This window comes from Oenanthe melanoleuca, chromosome Z (genome assembly GCF_029582105.1).
Source record: "Oenanthe melanoleuca isolate GR-GAL-2019-014 chromosome Z, OMel1.0, whole genome shotgun sequence".
Classification (NCBI taxonomy): Eukaryota; Metazoa; Chordata; class Aves; order Passeriformes; family Muscicapidae; genus Oenanthe; species Oenanthe melanoleuca.
Window position 1 is genome coordinate 35,198,140 of NC_079362.1, and position 21,576 is coordinate 35,219,715.

General features: G+C 36.7%; 1 protein-coding gene across 1 annotated transcript in view; it reads left to right on the forward strand.

The window, feature by feature from the left end:
- The window catches only part of ROR2 (receptor tyrosine kinase like orphan receptor 2), a 141,673-nt gene that overhangs the window by 98,927 nt on the left and 21,170 nt on the right, over positions 1–21,576 (forward strand). Inside the window, exons 3-4 of the mRNA XM_056514675.1 lie at positions 7,762–8,049; positions 9,102–9,132. Of these exons, the coding sequence (XP_056370650.1) occupies positions 7,762–8,049; positions 9,102–9,132 (319 nt within the window). The remainder of the gene's footprint in view (positions 1–7,761; positions 8,050–9,101; positions 9,133–21,576) is intronic.

The window sequence follows — 21,576 nt, forward strand, 5'->3', positions numbered from 1 at the left end:
GTATCAGGTTTTGTTTCAGGTTTTGTTACAAAAACTACTGGACAGTTCTACTTTGGGCATACTGTTGAGACCATTAGCAACAGTTCTTCAGCCCTTCCATCACATCAACCTTCTTCTTTCCTTCAGAAATCTTTAGTTATTCTGATTTGCTTGTAAGGTCCCATTTTTAAAACGGCTTTATTAATACCCAAATTAAAAGCCACTTTAGAAGTACCAAGTGTATTTGTCATCCTCTCCTCTAGGATTTTCCAGAAGTCCTGAGAAATTATTCTGTCTCCAAAGGCAAAATCAGTTTAAGCAAGGTATTATTAATAATGTGCATTTAACAAAAAATGTTGCAAGTTTCTTCCTATGACTGAGCCTAGCCTTCTGATGGTTGCTGAGAAGTTGATGGCTAGGCCTTTGAGGAGAATTTATTTTCCCTTGTCTCCTTTAAATGAGCACCTGAATGGCTAAGATGCACTGTCTCTGAGCAATGTTTCACTGAAAACCAGGGCAGAGCAGTGAGCATTGCTATAGAAGAACTTAGGTCTGCTTTGGAATAAAAATAAAACATTCGAGCACAATTCTCCTCTCAACCCAGTCAGTCTTTGCGAAGGTGATAGCTTCCCCAATCTTACTTTCAAATAAGCCTCACCTGGTGTCTTTCTCTTTTGCACAAATACTCTAACATACTCTCACTGGGTCTTAAAAACCCACTGATTTCAGAGGAGAGGACAATGTGCACATTGTGGCAGTGTATCAAGGCTAATTCTGCTTCATTCCTGGGTTGGTAGTTGTTCATTCCTTGTTCCTAAGGACATTTCAAGAGAATGTGAACCAAATCAACTTATTTTTACATGTTTCTGGATGGATTTTTGTACATTGAGATAAAAAAAAAAAAAATAGGATGAAGGATGAGATGCAAATTGGATTAAATTAGGCTGTAAAGGTATCATTTCATCTGGAAATATTATGTGGCAGTATATAATAGTAGTTTCCTTAACTACTCCTGTGTATTTTGGGAGACCTGCCAACATCCCTTCCATTTCCTAAGCTGGCTCAAGCTGTAAATCACTCATCTACGTACTGGGATTAAATAAAAAAGAGGGTGAAAAATTGAGGAGACTGTTTTTTATTTAGGAAAATGTTCTGTGCAAGAAATCATGAATCTTAGGCTTTGATTTACCTGCCATAGTAGGATGATGTTTCTCAGTTTATTTGGAGTTCAGATTTACCTGTGGAGGAATCACTTCATACTGGACTCCCACCCACTATTATTATGGTGTTATTCATGTCCCCTAAACTCATGTACTTACAGCAATATTGTTGTACACACCTGTAGAAAGACATTATTGGAATTTCAGCAACTTTCACATACATTTTCTCTTATTACAGTGTTCAGTTCTTTTACAAGCTTAGGAAACTCTGCATCTCTTGGATATTCTTTTTAGATTACCTGTCAGTTTTATGAACACTTTATGCTTAGTACTGTAATTTTGGAGCAGTGGGGTCTTCCTCAGTATTCCATAAGCTAAAGTATGCATCCTAGATGAAAAATTATGTCTTATTGTGGGAAAATGTGACTTTGCTTATGGTGGAAATATCATTAGTTTAATTACTCAAAATATTGTCCCCAAAACCTTTTTGGATATAAGTTCATACTAGACTAAAATTCCAGGGCAGAAATTTGCTATTTGAAAGATTTGTGGTGAGAAATATCATGCTTTTTTATTTTTATCTAAGAAAAGGAGATTATTTAAAGAAAAAAATGAAAAAAGGCTGGGAAGGCATTAAAAAAAGAGAAAGCTAAATAGCTTAGAGGAAAATATCCCACATTGCTTTCTTTTTACACTAATCACAATACACATATTTTCATAACGGTTTTGAACACTGGAATTTTTTCATTCCATGGATCTGAAAATGTTCTAAATTTATGCAGTTATGCAGAAAATAAGGTACTTTCCTTTTTACAGAAACAGCTGATTTTAAATTCTGAGTATCTCATGCTGAGACTCTTGTAAGCCATGATGTGTTCTGTAGCATCACACTGATGGCTTTATGGGTTTTTTGACTGTTGCATAAAGTTATTTAAATAAATATATATGTCTTATGGAGAAATAAGTATTCTAACAAGTGATAAAACATATATGCAATTATTACTACTTGGTCTGAAAAGACTATTGTATCCTCAGGTATCTAGCAATTTATGAATCCAGTTTTCCTTTATTTTTCTTAAAAACTGGATATTCAGTGTTTGTGTATCTTGTGCAGCACAGGAAGAAATGTGAATCAACTTGGATAGGAGCCCAAGTAGATAATTATCTCAGAGTATCATTATCTCAGGAATAAAGAAAGATGTGATTCTCAGTGTAGTATCATAGATACTCACACTTAGTCCACATGTAAATTGTCAAATCACTTAGACTCCCCTTGCTCTGCTTTCTGCTTTTGGAAAGTGAGGATGATGGTATCATCCCATCTCATGAGACTTCAATATTTATAAATGCTTTGGAAGTTCAAAAATAAAAAGAGTTTAAAAAATTTTACTAAGTAGTATTCATGGTTGCCATATTGAAGCTCATTTTAAAATTATGAATGCAAAATTATTTTTAAAATCATACAGAAAAAGAAAAGTAAAAGCAATAAAAAATGAACAGGAATTAAAACTTGAACTGAAAACAATTAAGCCAGAATTTACATGATCTAAAGCAACTAAGGAGATACAAAATATTTTTTTAGAATGAACTTAAAAATCACAGCTAAGATCTAAGAATAACAAAAGCAGAGCAATCATTTTATACTGTGTTTATGCCAAGAATAACACATATGGTTTGAGCCAATAACTTGGACATGTAAGTGCCAGAATAATGTAAATAAAACTAAGAAATATAATATGCATGTGAGGTCTTAGTGGTAGTTGCACCCTAGGTTTTTAGTTTAGTATCTATTCTTGTGCATATCTTGACAATGATTTGACACACACTGGAAAAGCTTATTTTTATATTCTTGCCAAAACATGAATAATAGACCTGTCATCTTAATTTTGATCTGCTGTGGGATTCTGTTTGATATATTTATATCAAATTTATTCCATTTAAAAATATGAAGTTCTGGCAACTTAACAAAGGTTTTCCAAATATGAAAGAGTTTTGCTGGAATTCATGTCAATCATTTCCCTAAGCTATGTTATTCATAGAGTACATAGAATATCATAGCAAAACATAATATATAGATTAAGTTTCATTGTTCTCTCATAGCTTCTTGACAGAACAGTTTTTAATCTGTTCAAGCAAAATAAATACTAGTATTGGTTGTAGAAACGGTAATGAAAGAGAAATCTAATTTACAGCATTGTTGCCTACAGCAAATGCAGAAATATCTACTAGATAGATTTTCCTTTTGACATACTTGAACCATGCCAAAGATCACTGAAGGCAAAGGAAGCATTTTCCTTCATTTCAATGACCCTTGGAAACAAGCAAGAGTATAAAAACCAGTATATAACAATATTAATTTCACAACACAGGAAATTCCTGGACATTATACTTGTATTTTTTTAAAAAAATGTACTTGTTATCCATCTCCCAAATAAAATACAGTTTTTTATAATATGACATTTACAATAGGACATTTACAAGTTGGGCAATATATAACAGGTACAAAATATTTTATAGAGAATATTTATTCTCTGTTTCAAAATTATGTTAGTATTAAAACAGGTTCTGTTCCAGTTTTAAAAAAATCTACCTGACTGATGCTTAACACAAAATACAGGACACAAATTAAATACAAGTTGTAGCATTTTCACATTTCATTTTCATTTGTACCTGTCCAAATTAAGATTTACTATGACAGAAGGAGAACTACGCTGGAAAAAAAAAATTGCTTTGCACATTGTTGAGGTCCTAATTTATCCTGGGAAATTTTTTCTTTCCCCCAAAGCATTCCATCAAACTGGCATCTACACTGTGTTTGTGGTGTAACGTACATTACCAAAAAAGTAACTGCTGATTATCACCACAGAAATTAAATAAAGAAAACATTCTTTAGAACATGGTTGGTTAAATTTTCCACTTTGTTTGAAAGAATTGCAATTATGGGTTATCTAAAGTGGACACCAAATAACAGAGCAGCTCAACAAATGGCTGCCCGCTCTGTCATACAAATACTTCAGAATCAGTGAGTACATAAACAGTGTTTCTCAAGGAGGAAATGAAACCAGAAAACAGAGACTGTGCAGCTCAGGGTGGACAGAGGCAGAGAATAAGCCCTGAGCTCTTAGGCTGCTCTGGAGAACCCTGGAAAACACAAATACTTCAAAGTTCATTAGGTTAAAATATTTATTACTTGGTTTGCAATAAAAAGGTAATATAAAACACTGCAGAAAATACTGCAGTAAAATTGGCAGGAGTAATGATGGACTAAAGCTGAATTCTGACCTGCAGGAGACAGATGCAGTGATTCTGACTTCAGGCAAAGTCTGTCTAATTGCACTGGGTCTGAATTAACCCATAAATCTTTGGGATTGCTTTTCATGGTAATAGTTTTGTTCTAGCTGTTATTAGGATCAGATTCACAGATTCATATGAAATATTTTGGGTGGCTTAATAGATACTTCCTACAGAAGCTCTGTTTTAATTAGTAAAACAGGAAGTTCTAACATGGATTTTATCCTGAGGTAATAAGTCTTAATGAGTAAATTTACTATCTGTTTTCATCCAAATGTATTTGAATGTAATATCCATGAGTATCCCAAAAAGAAGACTTTACTCAGCTGATTTTGAAATCAGAGAACGTGAAAGAGTGGTAAGCGTTTGAGCAAGGTATAAGCTGACCAATGGCATAAGAACAATGTACTTTCATGTACTTGCATGTGAAGAGCAAAAACTGTACTAAAGAGCCAGACAAACCACAATCCCTGTCTGTCATCTTACACGAGCTTGAATTGGCCTCACCTTTTAGGCAGATCTTTGCTTCATTCATTTCTTGGGTATCAGAAGCATCTCTGAGCCAGATGAATGTACCTCTGTGCTGACTCCATGGGGGAAGAGACCCAGCTCATTCTCAAAAGAGGTCTTAAAACTGTCTATTTTGCCTCCCTTGTATGATAAGATTCAATCTGCCCCCATGATTGCTAAATCATAGACCCACACAACTACAGTACATTCCAGCTTGGGAAGAACCTCAAAAGATCATCCAGTCGAACTTTTCTGGGGAAGACAAAACGATGTAGTACTTTGTCCAATCATATCTTGAAAACCTCCAATGATGAGAACTCCACCACATCTCTAGGAGTTCGTTTTCCAGTGAATGACTGCTCTCACTGCAAAAAAATGTGTTTATTTTATTGAAGTGAAACATTTCCTGGCTACTTACACATACTGCCCTTCAGTCTTCTCCATGTAGCAGCTTGTGACGAGTGTCTCCAATCTTTTTGTAGGTGCCTTTAAGGTACTGAAAAACTGTGATGATGTCCCATGGCCTTTCTACTACTTCAAGTCCTTTCATCACAGGACAGATGGTGTAGCCTTTTGATGACAGCCTTCTTTTGAATCCTCTCCTGTCTTTCTATGTTATTTTTGAATTTTGGGGATCAGAACTGGACATAATACTCTGGGAGTGGCCTGATAGGCACTGAGTAGATAGGGGTTGTGGTATCTCTGTCTCTGCCAGGCAGTGCCCCTATGGATGCAGCCCAGTATCTCAATGGTGCTCATGAGAATAAACTACTCATAGGTTATGAGAAAGTGGGGAAGTAATTCTCTAAATAACAAGCTATGAGTGAAATAGCCATAGAAAATCCCTTTCTAACTTGTGGTAGGGCATGCTTTCTTTCATGCTGCTAGAAATGCTTATGCATGTAAAATGTGGCTTAAATAGAAGTTTTAATCAATGACTGTATCAAGAAGTAAATTTACTGGTTTTTTTTCCTTGCCAGAATGTCATCATAGTACTTTTTTATTTTTTTCAGCTATGAGACCATAAAAAATTAAATTGTTGTGGTGTGACATCGCTGAAAGCATTAATATACTTTTTCTCCCATTTATATAAGTTATTAAAAAATAGATATTGTTTATATTCTGTCAGAATGTTTTGAAGTCTGCTAAAGATTTTAAATTAAAAATAGGGACAAGTAATATAAAACTGCATGAAAAATAATTTATTATTTTATTACAAAAAAGGACAAAATAATTTTCCTCTAGATTTTCAATATTATGTGCAGATTTTATATACTTGTATTTATTTAATTTTCTATTTAGTGACTAACTAAATTCGCACTTGCCTACACTGTATTTTCATATTATTCATTATAACAAGTTTTCTTTTGAAAGGCAGTGGTAGAGAGCAATGTAATACATAGGAAAACCCAGTTTACCAGCAATATCTGTTTTTGTACATTTATTATATTCAGGTGTTTCTGCTGCTCCCTTCTCCAATGCTATACTTAGCTATTATAGAGGAACTGATTTTCATAATCCTGTCAAATATAAATCAAAGCAGAGCATCAGTTTTCTTAAGGTGTGTCAGCAATTAGATTGCCAGTGCAGACCATTTCTTTACTGTTGTTGGATTTGTGTACAGTAATAGCTATTTCTTAATTAAACAACTGCAAAATAATGTCCACATGTGGGCATCCATCAAAGTTATTTGACATTTGGATCTGGCTGCCATAAAACTATAATTTAATTTGAATTCCTGATGCTTTATGTCTAGAAGGTCTAAATTCACTGGAACAAACATATGAGCATAACAGCTAGCTGCTTTTCTTACCTGTTTAGTAATGTAATATGACAGTTTTGTTTCAGTGGAAGTACATGTTGTCAAGCTTTCAGTGTATCAGTTGCAGGATTCCTAACACCAAATTAATTTTATAAATAAAACCTACAAAATATTTGATTGTCAGATTTTGACAGTATTCTTCCATAATTTTTTTTCTTTTTTTGTCATCCCTAGAGATCACCAATACAGTCCTTTGCTTTCCAGAAACCACTAATTAGGGCTTGTAGTTTTCACTTACAAAATAACTACAAAACTTTATCCATACAGACATTTCCTTGACCATATATTTTATGTAATGTAATGTAAAATGGCTTAATGTAAAAACTGCAGTCTGTAATCAGCTTATAGGTCCCCTCTGTATCACAGATTACTTCTGCAATTGAGACATTATTTCTTTAAATTGAATGTGAGATGTATTATCTTTGAAACTCACTATAATATAAGCCTGTTCAAATCAGTCTAATTTTAAGATTTTGTTGAGTAACTAACAAGTCAAATTAATATCTAAAAGTAACAATTCCAGTTGTAGTTCTGTTTGAGACAAATCTGTGATAAAGTAAGCAGATTATGTGGTAAAATCACAATAATATCCCAAGATGGTTACAACTGGGATTATTCTTTTATGGAACAAGGGTGTATTTTGCTGTTAAAACAGAACAGCACTAGTTGTATGCTCAGATGTTAGTATTTTAACATGCCAGATGGAGACAAAATCACTACTGCTTCAAAATAGGTGTCCAAATAGGCAGTTAGGAGTGTAATAGAATCAATTAATGATTGACCTTTGAATCTGCATACCTACCTGCACACAAACATTTAGTCAGCAGTGAAACACAAATTGGAGTGTGAATATGGTATTCTTAGGACCAACTGCAGTTTTTTGAGATTGAAAGAAAACTGAAATTGTTTCCAAGGTTCTCTATTAGAAAAGTACCTTTGAGCAGACTTTTACCTCAACCCAAGTAAAGTTTGATCTTTTATGACCTTTTATCCTCTTAGGTTATTTCCTGACCTTCTTGGAACCAGTAAACAACATCACTGTAGTCCAGGGGCAAACAGCAATCCTCCACTGCAAGGTAGCAGGAAATCCATCTCCGAATGTCAGATGGCTAAAAAATGACGCTCCAGTGGTTCAGGAGCCAAGACGGATCATCATCAGAAAAACAGATTATGGTTCACGTCTGAGAATCCAGGATCTGGATACCACAGACACAGGATACTACCAGTGCGTGGCTTCAAATGGGATGAAGACAATAACTGCAACAGGAGTTTTGTTTGTCAGGCTTGGTGAGTTCCTGGCTTTTATGACTACTCAGACTGCTTTATAGACTAGGTATTAGTTTTAACCATAGTATAATGAGAAATGAATTTAATGTTTTAAGAAAAATTCTCAGCACAAAAGAAAATAAAGTCAGTGCCTGAGGCCTCTCTCCCAGCACAGAACTTCTCAGTTGAACTTGATACCTCTTTAGTGGTAATAAAAGAAAGTAAATACAGATGTAGAGGTCTGTAAATACACAGCGAAGAAAAAGAATTAAAGAAGTGCCAGTAAAAAGTACAAAAAGGTAATATTTCATTGCCTGGAGTTTTTACTCTCCTGCTGAACTCAGTCTGTAAAAAAAAAAAACAAAAGCTGATGAGAAGAATGAGAAGTGGTTTTCTGAGTGATGTTCATAGTTCTGGGCCCATCCTTATGAACATAATTTCTACACTGCTGTGTGAAGTGTGGCCGCAAATTCTGTCCTTTCACACCTGAACATACACCCCACCTTTCAAAAAGTGCTTATATTGCATTTTGGAGGCTTCCAATCTGGAAGCCAACCTTTTATTTAGCCTGCCTTTGGAGCAATGGGAGAAAAAATTCTAGATGCATTTTTCTAAATTTTTTTTTCTGATTTTGTAATGTAAATAATTAATTCCAGTTTAGTTTGTAGTAATTGAGTGTTGAAGTGCTGCTTATTGAACCTTGCTCCTGCTGTCACAAAAGCTGGTCCATCCCCTTGCCACATCCTAAATTCTGATAGAAAGTCTCATTGAGGCTTATTAAAGGTAAGTGACGTGTTAAATTAACACCTTGTCTAACTGCTGGTTTTGTATGGCGAAAAATATTTTATGAAAAATCTGAGTCCATTCAAGTTGCTGCTGGAGCAGACAGTAGATTCATATGATTTTTATTTGTGGCTTTGAAAATAACAATATATAATTATGTTGAGGAATGCAGTGGGTTTTGTTTGGCTCATGAGATAAACCTTCCTTAAAGAGACAATTTCCTTTAGAGTGCTATTGACTTTTTTTATGATATTGTCTTTGAGCTAAACTTGTTTGTTTTATGTTTGCAGGTCCAACAAACAGCCCTAATCACAATCTTCAGTAAGTACTCTTTGGAAAATTTCTTAATGTACACTGACTTCCTTTGTTCTGTCAGGATTTAGTTCATGAACTCAGTAAGTGCTGCCTGCAGCCACAGTGTTCGTGCTAAAAGTATCTAAATTGATCAAAACCTCACAGAATGGATGAAACTTTTTTAGATAGAGGTAGCATTATATTACAATGGATTTTGATTTGACTGACTATCCTTGAGCAACTTCTGCTTGCTTATTTCATGTTTTGAACAAGCAAATTACCACAAAGTTGTGTTGAACAGTAATTGTTTACAGGGCAAGTATGGGCTAGAAGAGTGGTTAAAAATGAATGGGTAAAAATGCTTAGGTTGCTGTGGTTGCAAATTTACTCATGTTATATTACTGTAACTTGAAGAGCCAAGTAAAACAAGACTAGAATCCTGTCATTGAGTAGCTAGGCAAAAATTCTGTTTGCTATTGCCATTTTGACCTGAATGGTGATTTGGTGATTTCTGCAATACACCTGGGGTCTCTTGCTGATTTGTTAAAAAGATGAAAAGAGAATCATAGAATGGTCTGAATTGGAAGGGACCTTCAAATCACGTAGTTCCAACCCTTCTGCCATGGGCAGGGACATCTTCCACTTTATCAGGTTATTCCAAGTCCCATCCACCCCGGCCTTGAACACTTCTCAGAGGGAAGTATCCATAGTGTCTCAGGTCAACCTGTTATAGCTCTTTGCCACCCTCAGAGTAAAGAATTTATTTTTAGAGTCTAATCTAAACTTGCCACTTTCCAGCTTAATGCCATTGCCGCTAGTCCTGCACTATTTACCAGTATAAAAACACCCCTCCATCCTTTTTATGAGAACCTTTTAATGCTGCAGTAAGATCTCCCCAAAACCTCCTCTTTCTCCAGGTTTAGCAACCCCAGGTCTCTCAGCCTGTCTTCACAGAGAGATGCTCCAGCCCTCTGATCATCTTCATGGCCTCCTCTGGACCCAGTCTAAGAGGTCCGCATCTTTCTTGTGCTGAGGACCCCAGAGCTGGACCTAGGATTCCAGATGGGGTCTCATGAGGGCCATGTAGAGTGGTAGAATCCCCTCCTTCACCCTGCTGGACGTGCTGCTTTTGATTCAGCCCAGGATAAAATTGTCCTTCTGGGCTGAGAGCTCACACTCCTGGGTCTTGTCCAGATTTTCATCCACAAGAAACCCCCAGGTCCTTTTTCAAAGGGCTGTCTCACTGACTTGATCTCCCAGTCTGTGTTCATGTCTGGGATTTCCCCAACCTGGTGCAGCATTTGGCACTTGAACTCGTAGAACTTCATGAGGTAATCATTGACCTATTTCTCAAGTTTGTCCATCTGTTGTCCCAGTGGCACTTCTCAGCTTTGTGCTGTCTTCAGACTTGCTGAGGGTGCTCTTGATCGCACTGTCTGTGCCATTGATGAAGATATTGAAGGGAGCCAGTCCCGTGACAAAGCTGACCACAGCTTTCTGGCTTCATCCATCCAGACAGTTCCCTACCCACTGAACAGTCCAAATCCACGTCTCTCCAATTTGCAGATAACCATGTCACGTGAGATGGTATCAAGAAGTCTAGATAGATGATATCTGTTTTCTTCTCTTATTGACTGTTGCTGTCACTCTGTCACAAAATGCAATCCATTGGTCAGGTACAATTTGCCCTTAGTAAAATAAAGCTGTTCTGGCTGCCTTGGGTCAGTTTCTTCTCTTTTATATACCGTGGCATAACTTCTAGAAGGATCTGCTTCATGATTTTTCCAGGCACAGAAGCGAGGCTCACCGATCAGTAGTTCCTCAGATATTTCTTTCTCCTCCTTTTAAAAATGGGAGTGATGTTTTCTTTTTTCAGTCACCAGGGAGTTTGCCTGACTGCCATGACTTTTCAAATGTGATGAGATTGTCTTGGCAACATCATCAGCCAGTTCCCTCAGGACTCTGGAATGTATCTCATCAGGTCCCACAGACTTGGAGTTACTCAGATTCAACAAGTGATCCCAAACCTGCTCTTTGCTTAGTGGGACACACTTCACTGCCCCATACCCACACAAGGGATCAATGACTTGAGTGGAAAGGTTGACTGCTGGTGAAGACCAAAGCAAAGAAGTCATTGAGTAACTCATCTTTCTCCTTGTCAGTCATCACCAGTTTGTCCTTCTTGCTTAATGGGATACATTCTCTTTAACCTTTCTTCTCTAGCCTATGTCAGACCAATAAACCTGAGAACCAAGTTTTACACAGATTTGCTTTTGCTGTAGAGCAAATAATTAATTTTATTTCTTTTGGCTTCCCTAGTATTTTCCAAGTGATTCTCATGTACTGAGAATGAACTTGTTATTATTTCACAAATATGAACATAAATAGAACATTTCAACTGATATAGTGAGAAAAAGAATTACTGCATATGCGACTTCCTCAAGCAGAAGTAAATTGGGGTTCCCAAGACATCCTTCATCCTGGTTATTCCTAGTTTTTAGTGTTTTACTATGCAAGCTGTGCTGATTTGGAACACTGAGTTAAAATAAAGAAATAGCTTGGGAAAAAATATTTTAAAATCCTGTCATTTGGTAAATGGCACTTCACAATGGGTCTTGTACTGTTGGTATTGGAAGCAGTAGTGTGCCATCATTGTTCTGGACCTGCCATTAAAAGGTGAAGTGAAGAGTACAGTGCTGGTATAATATTTTCTTTTTAATATCCACTAGATTGGAGAGAAACCTGAAACTTCAGAAAAATGAGGTCAGGTCAAAGGTCTAGTGAGAAGTCATGAGGGTCTTATCATATGAGGCCCAGGAGCTTTCAGGGATTAGAGATCTTTGCCTCATTGCATGCTTACTTCTGTTTCAATTTTTAAAAAAAAACAATTCTTCAAATAAAATGTCATATTTTGGTGGTATAATTATTTTCTTTTCATAAACTGATCATGAGTTTTTTCAAAAATAAGTATTTTGTATAAAACCATGCAGGTCATTTTGTAAGCCAGGAAAGAGGAAGGGTGGGAAAAGGCAAAGGAATACCTAATTGCTTGGAAGGAGCTCTCATGGAACAAAGGACTCTTTCCATTCACTCTCTGCACAGTACAGCCTCGCACTGAGCCACGTGAGAGATATTGCTGCTGGTATTAGTGCTTCAAAAAAGACATGCCTCAGTGGAAACCTGAAACAAAACCATTGTAACTTGGTTTAAAATTATACCTAGTGAATATTAAGGGATAAGAAACATTACCTATGTAGATACCATCTAGCAACTTTTATGCAGTGGATTCCTAGAATTAATTGGCAATTAAAGATTGACAGAGAGAAAATGTGAGTTATGCAGTCAGATTTGCCAGTGCAAAAAAGCATCTTAACCTTCAGGTAATGAAGTTGAGATGTTTTCATAAAAATTTAAATACAAAAACTTTCAACAAATACATAGTCTTGAATTGCTGTGGATTATTTGGAGATGTGTTTGTTTTCTATCAAGTTCCATATGTGTAAAAATTTCAAGGAATTTTTCTGTAGAAATGCAGAATTACAATCTATCCTATTTATTGAAAGTATTAAAATTATCAAAAAATAGTAATAGATAATACAGATTAATTTGCAAAGCAAATAAAATCAAAACATGGTTAAAAAAAAGTTTCTGATTAGCCTTTGCTGTCTAGAGGAGTGTGCTACTAAAGGGCTGTTTTATTAAAGTAAAACCCTTTAACAATTCTTTCTCTTACTGCATTATGCTTTTACCTTTTGCATCATTAGTATTTTCAGTTTTGCCTTTCAAAAGTGAGACATCCTATTTGTTCAGAAAGGTACAAGGGTATGAATATAAAATAAATGTTTAACAAATACTGGAAAATGGCTTTTGTACCATGACTTAAAGCAAAATAATGGGCATTAATATCTTGTAGTATAGGAGCAGGAGGGCAGAAACAGTTGTCTTTCCTTCTGGAAGTATTGCTCTTAGAAGATAACATCATTCTAAAAGACTGTATGTTGTCTAGTCTAACATATTTTTTCTTTCAAATTTAATGTTAGATTAACTTTTGCCCATGGGGCAAATGCCTGTTTTGAAGCAGTTTAACAATAGCAGTGCCACCTTGAAGGGAGCTTGGGGTGGAAGATATATAATATTTGAATATTCAGTTTGTTGGCTCTTAAGGGCTTCTGGAAAATCTGATGAGGCCTTTGTGAAGTGAGGAAGGCACACGGAATGCAGGCAGAAAGAAATGCCCCTAAGCTCAGTCCTTGCCAAGTGTATGGGAAACGTTTCTGCTGTCACTGCTGCTTTTCCCTACGTGACCTTTCTGAAACCTGCTCAGTATGCCAGGAGCTGAACAATTCCTTCCAGAGCCCTGTGCAGAGGAACTGGGCTTTCCAAGAAACCTTGAGAAGTCCCTGTTTTATGGAACTCTGACTAAGATCAGTTATGGATTTGCAGCCTTTCATGCCTATATGCTGGATGCTTAGGAGAAATAGGTGAGAAGAAACACTGCCACCAGATAGAAACAATCATCTCTTTTTGGAGGAGTTTCTGAGGTATTAATTATTCAGAATGAATTTGCATGTTCTTATGCCCAATTTTAAAGTAGTTTGGGACTGCAGTAAATTTTTTAAGATTCAGTCAATTGAAGAAAAGTGATGTAGAGAATTTTCCATTTAGAAAAGCAGTTGTAGCTAGGAAAGAACCAGTTCTTTCAAACAGTGGAAAAAAGAATGTCTAAAAACCAATAATGTGGCTGTGTTAAAACTTCAGGTGAGAGGCTGGGCTCCTGAGCAATATGGTCTCCATGGTCTGCATATCCCAAAACACACCTTTTCTGTGACCCCAAAGGAAAGTTTCTGCATGATGTGAGGGGCACTCGTATATCTTTATGATAGAAACAAATTCATTTTCATCATGTGATGAACTTCCATGTAATTACAAGTTGGAAAAGAGAATATAAAGTCTTGGGAAAGAAGGTAGAAAGCAGTGGATCAACAGACCACTTCACCCTCAGACACTTCCCTGCACTTGACTGGGGTCTTCCAGGTAAAACACAGTAGCTGAGGGGGAAATAGTTTTTGTAAACTGAATGTCTCTGGCAAACCAAAGGTATCTAACATCACACTAAAAAGAATGTATGCTTTCCTTACTATCAAATAGCAGCACCACTTGTGTCTTCCTCCTTTCCTGAGATGCTATGGCAAATTTCTTTGGTCTCAACGTAGTTTAGCCACAGATAACATAGTTAATCTTGTAAATTATACATGATTATCCTAAAATTCACATAAACAGATGGTATTTTAAAACAATGCAAGGTTGTTTCAGAATTTAGAGTGTTTATTCAGGCCCATAAGAACCAGGTGTTTGATGATATGCTTCCTCCAGGATGACATTCATGCCTTTTGTTTCATCAAAATATTCATGTGGCTGAGTCAACCATATTTGAACTATGTATGTTTTTTTAAGATGCTTGTGGCAATATGTTGAAGTTACAGAATAAGCTCATACTTGTGTTTTCATTTCCTGTTTTAATCAAGGAAAAAAAAGAATTTTGTGATTAAAACACTGGACTGTAATTTCAGAAGTCTGGATTTAATTTCTGACTGTACTCCTGTCTCTGTGTGTGATTGCAGCAAGTTGTTTAACCTTTGTCTCTCCATGTTTTGTACATCAAATAGAGATGGTGGATCTTGGGAATTTTTTGCCTTCCTCTGCTATGGGATCAGATTATTTCAAAATGTTTCGGGTACGTTCTTCTCCCCATAAAGCATGGAATGTTATCCTGTTTTATGAGCGAGGAACTGAGGCACAGATTATCTTGGGCTGGTCTACATTAAACAGCATGTGTTTGTCTTGGCAGATTTCCTGACTCCCTGACAATCCAATTTGGGGATCTGGCTGAAACATGCTGCAATTCCCTCCTAGCCCTTCTGTGTCAGTTTCCTTTTTTTCTCTCAAGTCTGAGGGGGAGGCTGTATTTCACCCTCCTGTGGGTTTGGGGCTCCTTTCAGGGGATTTTGATCCACAATCTCAGATCTGCTTTTGACTTCGTCATTTTAAATGTCCTTTGACAGTCCTTCAGGCCAAGACAGGAAATTTGGAGGAAGGACAGAAGTAAAATCAAGGCTGCAGTAAATTTTTTCTCTTATCTATTTTAGAGCGCAATTTTTCAATTTTTCCTCTAGTTATATAGGATACAGTCTAGAAAGGCTCAGAAGTTTATGACATCACAAATTAACATATAACAAAAATTTATACTGTCTTCTGCTCAGAGATGTAGGGTGTACTCAGAGGAAGCTGACAGTCTGTCTTGTAATAAAACCTCAATTTTTTTATCTTAATGTTACTCATGTGTTTCAAAAAATCTTTTTTCTCCCTCATTTTTAACCCCAGAACATGTATAACTCAAGGCAGAGTTAAAGTGCAGTGGAAATACTGTTTTGGGTTGCTTTGCACACACCAGATGACGATTCTTCCCACATGGTTTTGTTTCTTCAGTTTTAATCTTCTGCTTAAATGTTTTCTAATCACAAGGAAATAAATGATGAACAATCTCACACATTTTATATTATTTAGTGATAGAAGTAGAAATTCAGTGTGCTTACAAGCTTGATGAATTTTAAAATTATTTAAACTAATTTGTATTTAAACTAATACACATATTGTCTTGGAGTAGACGCAAGTGGCTGTATTCCTGCAAGTTGTTATCCGGGGAAACTATTACAAGTGGTGGGTTTTTTTCATTTCTGTTAGAGGAAGGGAAGAACTGAATAAAGATGTTTACAGAAAATATGTAGGGAGAAAAAGGGATAATAGTTTGTTTCAGTCCATTATGCTGACTAACCCATGTTGTTCAGAACCCCTCAAGAAACAAAAGAAGCCAAGCATATGCACAGGTGATTAAAAATAAATCTTCATGAAAGTTTTACCTTCTTTTTGCTGTTGTATAAATCAAATACCCTTGTATAAATTTAAGTGTAATGCAGATGCACTGCTTTACTGAGAAAGATTGGTGGCAAAGACAAAAAAGCAACCTTCAGGGCTTGACTTGTAGTTGGGCAAGGTTTCTAAATACCTTAGGAAGAAGTAGTATTTAGTTACATTTCTTACAGTTAAGCTAACTCTGGGTTAAATGTAGGAAGCATTTGTACTGAATGCAATTCATTATATGTAGGGCTACAAGCACGCACTACACCCAACAACACAAACACTTTATTTCCAAATAGTACTTTTTTTCAAAATTTAGACCTTTAGCTTTTATATGACTGTTTAAGGGAATTGATGTTTTCTGTGGGTGAGAGTTCACTCACAGCCTGTCTATTTAGAGACCCTTCTTCCTTACTCTGCAGAGCAGTGTCTAGGTTTTTGGTAGCCAAAAAAGCCTAGGCTGTCATATCAGGCAAGCTGTAAGGTGCAATCATGAGCTGTGCAATGCGTGGCAAAGAGCTAGTTTACAGCTCTTTGTAAATATGTGACCCCAACACGCCCTCTTCCAGCAAATTCCAGATCAGCAGCTGGTGCTCAGGTTTTAGCAGCTCAGAGAAACAGTTTGTGTTAAACTACCAATGAAGTTGCAAGCAAAGTAAGACACTTGTTATTCCCTTTAAGGATATATGTAAATTGATATTCAAAGTAGTAATGGCCCTTGGGCTTTTGGCAAGCAGCTACTGCAGCTGTTGGACATCCCTGATATAACCAGGAATCTTTAGTGTGTATAGATTTTACTTCTTCCCTCTATCCCTCCACTACTCTCATTTGTTTAGTAGCTTAAATGGTTTTCAAAGTATTTATTGTATGTCTTACAAAAGGACAGTTATATGTCCCTGAGACTTCCTGTAGGCATTTGATGCCACATTGAGTTTAATTAGAGTTCCTTAGGATGCTGAATAGCCTCTAAGTGCATACAAGGAAAGCGTGAATGTTGTAGTTAGGCACAAAGATAAAGGAGCACTATTCTAATGAAAAGTAGGTAATTTAACAAAATGAGATAATGCTGGAACACCACACCATAAATCATCCTTTCAATTTTTATGGCTTTATGATTTTCCCTACTTTTGTATAATTGTGTTCTCTATTTCAGTTTGAAAGAGCCAGAAAAACTAGATGCATCTAATCTAGTGTACTTGAGAAAAAGTCAAACAGATGGTACGAACCAATAATATTTGAAAATTCTATTCAAAACTAAATAGCATTAACAGGGATGGAAGGAACTGTTTTTTGAGAAGAAAGAAAATTCAGTAAGGAAATTTCCTCTCTTAAATTGGTACTGCTTTGTTAGGTGTAAAATCTGAAGTATTTGAAGTGATACTACTCAAAAAGTAGGGTTGCAAGAAGCATGTGTTATACTTCTCAAAAATCTTAATCCTAAGCATCTGATTTCTCGTTTTGTTCACTCTGATAATGACATAGTAGAAGCAAAGGATTACCTTAGATAGGACGCAAACAGTTTTATGTCACAGAATCTTTGTTTTTATAAATATTTATTCACACACATACACATACTTCCACCCACCCAGAGTTTTCCCAGCAGTTTAATTTACAAGCCAGAAAGCATTTTTCTCCTGCCTGACCATGCTTTCCCTCAAGTTGGGAAATGCAGTTTAGCAGGCTGACCTGCATGTAGAAATTCTTATACTTTTCTATGACTCAGTTTTGCAAAGTTATGTTGACAAACCTCCTTTTTTTTCTGCCTGCCTAATCACAATAAAGTAGTTCTCTATTGCAAAATAACTAGCAGAGGAATAAACACACAGAATAGAAAAGACTATAATAAAATACAATGCAATAACATATAATGCAATGCAGTGCAGTGCAGCATAATAAAATAGAGTGGCTCCAGTTGGCAGGGACCTACAATAATAATTTATTCCAGCTTCCTGATCACTCCATGGGTTGACAAAAGTTAAAGCCCGTTATTAAGACCATTGTTTAAATGCCTCCTTTTAAGGCACAGGGCACTGACCACCTCTTTAGGGAGCCTGTTTAGGTTTGACCACCCTGTTGGTTAGGAAATGTTTCCTAATGTCCATTTGGAACATCTCCTGATGCAGCTTTGAACTATTCTCACACGTTCTGTAGCTGAACCCCAGAGAGAAGAGACCAGCACTTGCCTCTCCTCCTCCCCTTCTCAGGAAGCCACAGAGAGCAGTGAGGTCACCTGTCACTTGCTTCTCTGCAAAAGCAGCCAAATCCAAAATCCTCAGCCACTCCTCATAGTATATTGCTTCCAGCCCTTCCACCAGCTCTGCTGTCCTCCTCTGGACCATCCAAGGACCTTCCCACCCTTGTCAGACCGTGGGCCCAGCACTGCTCACAGGACTCAGGGTGAGGCTGCACCAGGGCTGAATCCAGCAGGATGATCCCAATCACCGCTGGTGATGCTGTGTCTGATGCACCCCGGGGTGGGGTTTGCCCTCCTGGCTGCCCAGCACACACTGCTGATCACCCTGAGCTGCTGCCAGCCAGCACCCCCAGATCCCTCTTCCTGGGCTGCTTCCTAGCCATGGACTCATTTAAGTAGGAAAAGACCCTTAAGTTAATTGAATCCAACCATAAAATGCTACATTACATAAAAAACATACTCTCAGCTCAAATAGCTGCTAAATTATGTAGGAATTTTAATCTTAGAGCTAAGGCATGCTTGTAGGTGTGCCATGTTGCAGAGCTGAAGCTGTAGTCACTTTTCAAGCTGGACTGCTGTGGTGATACTCAGTTGTAGATAGCTGCAAAGTAGCATTTTCATACTGACTTGGTAATTAATGTAGAAAAGACTACCTCTGTGTGTAATGAAGTTTAGCTGCATTTTTTTTTTTTTTATCAGGTTGGGGAATGGAGAGCCAAACGAAAATGTAATACAAAATCAGCAGTTTCAGGATTCAGATGCTCCATTAAGGACGTGCTGTTTGTGCTGTTAGATCATTGAAACTTTATATACTCTGTGGTTCAGACTGACAGATATATCAGTATATGCAGGATCTCAGTTTTTAAGCATTAAGAACTAAATGCTGAAATACTAAACTTGGGGAAGCATTTGTTCTCCTAATTGAATTTGCCACATGTTTTGATTCGTGAACAGTTTATTAATGTTAAACCAAATTACATTAATTTACAGTGCTGTGGTGTTGGTACAATTGCTACTCATAGAGTATCAAGATAATGATGTTTGCACAGCATCATGTGTGTGCCATCTGAAAATAAATTAATCCTGACTTTGGAATATGAGCTATTTTGCTGTGAAACAATGCAGCCAGCACCCACTATTATATTGTGGAAAGATTTAAATAGAAAAATGTGACAGTCTGGAATTAATTGGTTATACACAGGAAAGAAAAAAAGAAAAAGAAGAAAGGAGTCTTTGAAAAAGTCTGATGAACATTCATTAAGTAATTTCAAGTCCAAAGGAAGAAATGTAAAGGGAAGTCACCTTTGGGATTATGTCAAGGTTGGATGAACACCCCAGTGTCCCAGCAGTTTTGGGTGATTCAGAGTGCTCTTACCCCAGCTCCAGAAAAGGGAAGCTACAGAGCCAAAGTTTGTTCATTTCCACCCTCTTCCAGTGGCTGGAGCAGAAGAGTGTCTGTTTATTTTTAATTTTTGAGAGCTCTAGAGGCCTGATTGAAACTGGCATAGAATTTCGTGTGGAGAAAAAGCTAATTTTCCTAATTTGGAAAAAACCAACAAACCTATTATGTGAAATTATGACGACACACCAGAATTATTTGATGAATTCTGGATTCCTTAGCTATGCTAGCCAGACCTCAGCCGCTGGAGCAGATGACAGGCGGATAACACTAATAATAGACTGCTGTCTCCAGTGCAGACCAGCCCAGAAGAGGAGGCACATCCTTCCCCATCCATTGGCAGGAAGAAAGGGTGAGACACAAAAATTACTAGGTTTTGCTCCAGATTTGAGGGAGATGTGTGCTCCCCTGCTGGTAGACACTGTATGCATCCCTGCCCTGCCTCTTCATCCCCTTCCACTCTCCTTGTTCTCCTGGGCTCTCCACAAACTCCTCATGCCTGCACCTCAGTTGGCCTTAGGGGATAACCATGGGTGCCAAGCAGTTTTCTTTTGTCACACTTGGGTGCAAAGCCTGCTGTAGAGAGAGTACTGGAGGAATAGGTGCACTCTCATTGACTGGGCTGATGAGTGCATTAAGGTGGAAATTGCCTAAAGGCTGGACAAATTCAGGCAGTGCTTCCTGGGAACCAAGGACTGCTCCAAGTGCCACAAGTCTGCTCAACAGCAAGACAATGTGACAGTAGTAGGACCAAGTGCTGCTCCTTCCACCAAGAGTGGATTTAATTTATTTTTTTTTCTAAAGAGAAACAAAATATTAAAAAATTCCCCGTCATTATTTTTTGAAACATCTAACAATTTCCTTCAAAGTAACAACAACAACAAAATAAAGACAAAAATGATCTTTGGACTGTGGAAAATTTAATCTCAAATAAGCTCTATCAAATACAAGCTATGATAATTGTCTGCAATACTGGAAAGTGTTCACAGACTTATTTCATATTGCATCCATGAAAAGTAGCAGAGAAACTAACAGATATATTATCACTTAGATGTTTTAAAGGCATAATTTAGTCAAGTTTTTCAAGTAGATGGATATGCTGATTTTTCCTTAAGACTAGAAAACTGACACTTCAGTATTGTATGTTCATAAATACTTGATGTTTCTGTAGTTTTAATAAAAGTGTTCTGCAAAAGACTTTGAAGATGCACACTTCTACATATAATTATGTAGCAAATTTATAGCTGATGCTACAATAATTTCTAGCTGTTTTACAAAGCTCTCTGCTATCAGGTCAGTATAATATCTGTGGTAACTGAGACAGAAAAGCCATCTTAGTTCTGTTTCTAATAAAACAGAAGAAAGAAGGAAAATAAATTATGCCAGTACAGTTATTTTCACTTTTTCGTTTGCTCATAATCTTCCAGAGATGATAGCATTTTTAATGCCATGGTCAGTTAAAACATTTTTAATTCTGAAAAAAAAAAAATTAATAATGACTTTTGACTTTTTTCTTTTTACAAACGTGTTTTAACTTTTAAACCTCTAATACAAAGCCAGGAAGCACTTTGTAGAAAGCTAATATTCCCCATCATTCAAAAAAAAAAAAAAAAAAAAAGAAAAAAAAAAAGAAAAAAAAAAAGAAAAAAACAACCAAAATGAAAAGCTTAAGACACTTCCATAGGATTTCATTCTTTTGTTTTCAATTCTTCCTTTGTTCTTCTTTTAACCTCCCCTTCTCTTTGGACTTTTATAACTTCCAATTTTCATCTATGCTTTCGCAGCCTTTTCTCTCAAGACTTTCTACTTCATACCTGTCTTCCTGGCATATATGGGAAATTCTGTCAGTGGATTTAAATCAACTGAACTGTAGTAAAAAAATCCTTATTTGTGCCTAAAATCTGCTTCTGTAAATAAATCACAATGCATTAATACCTACCTGAAAATTTAAAGGATTTTGTAA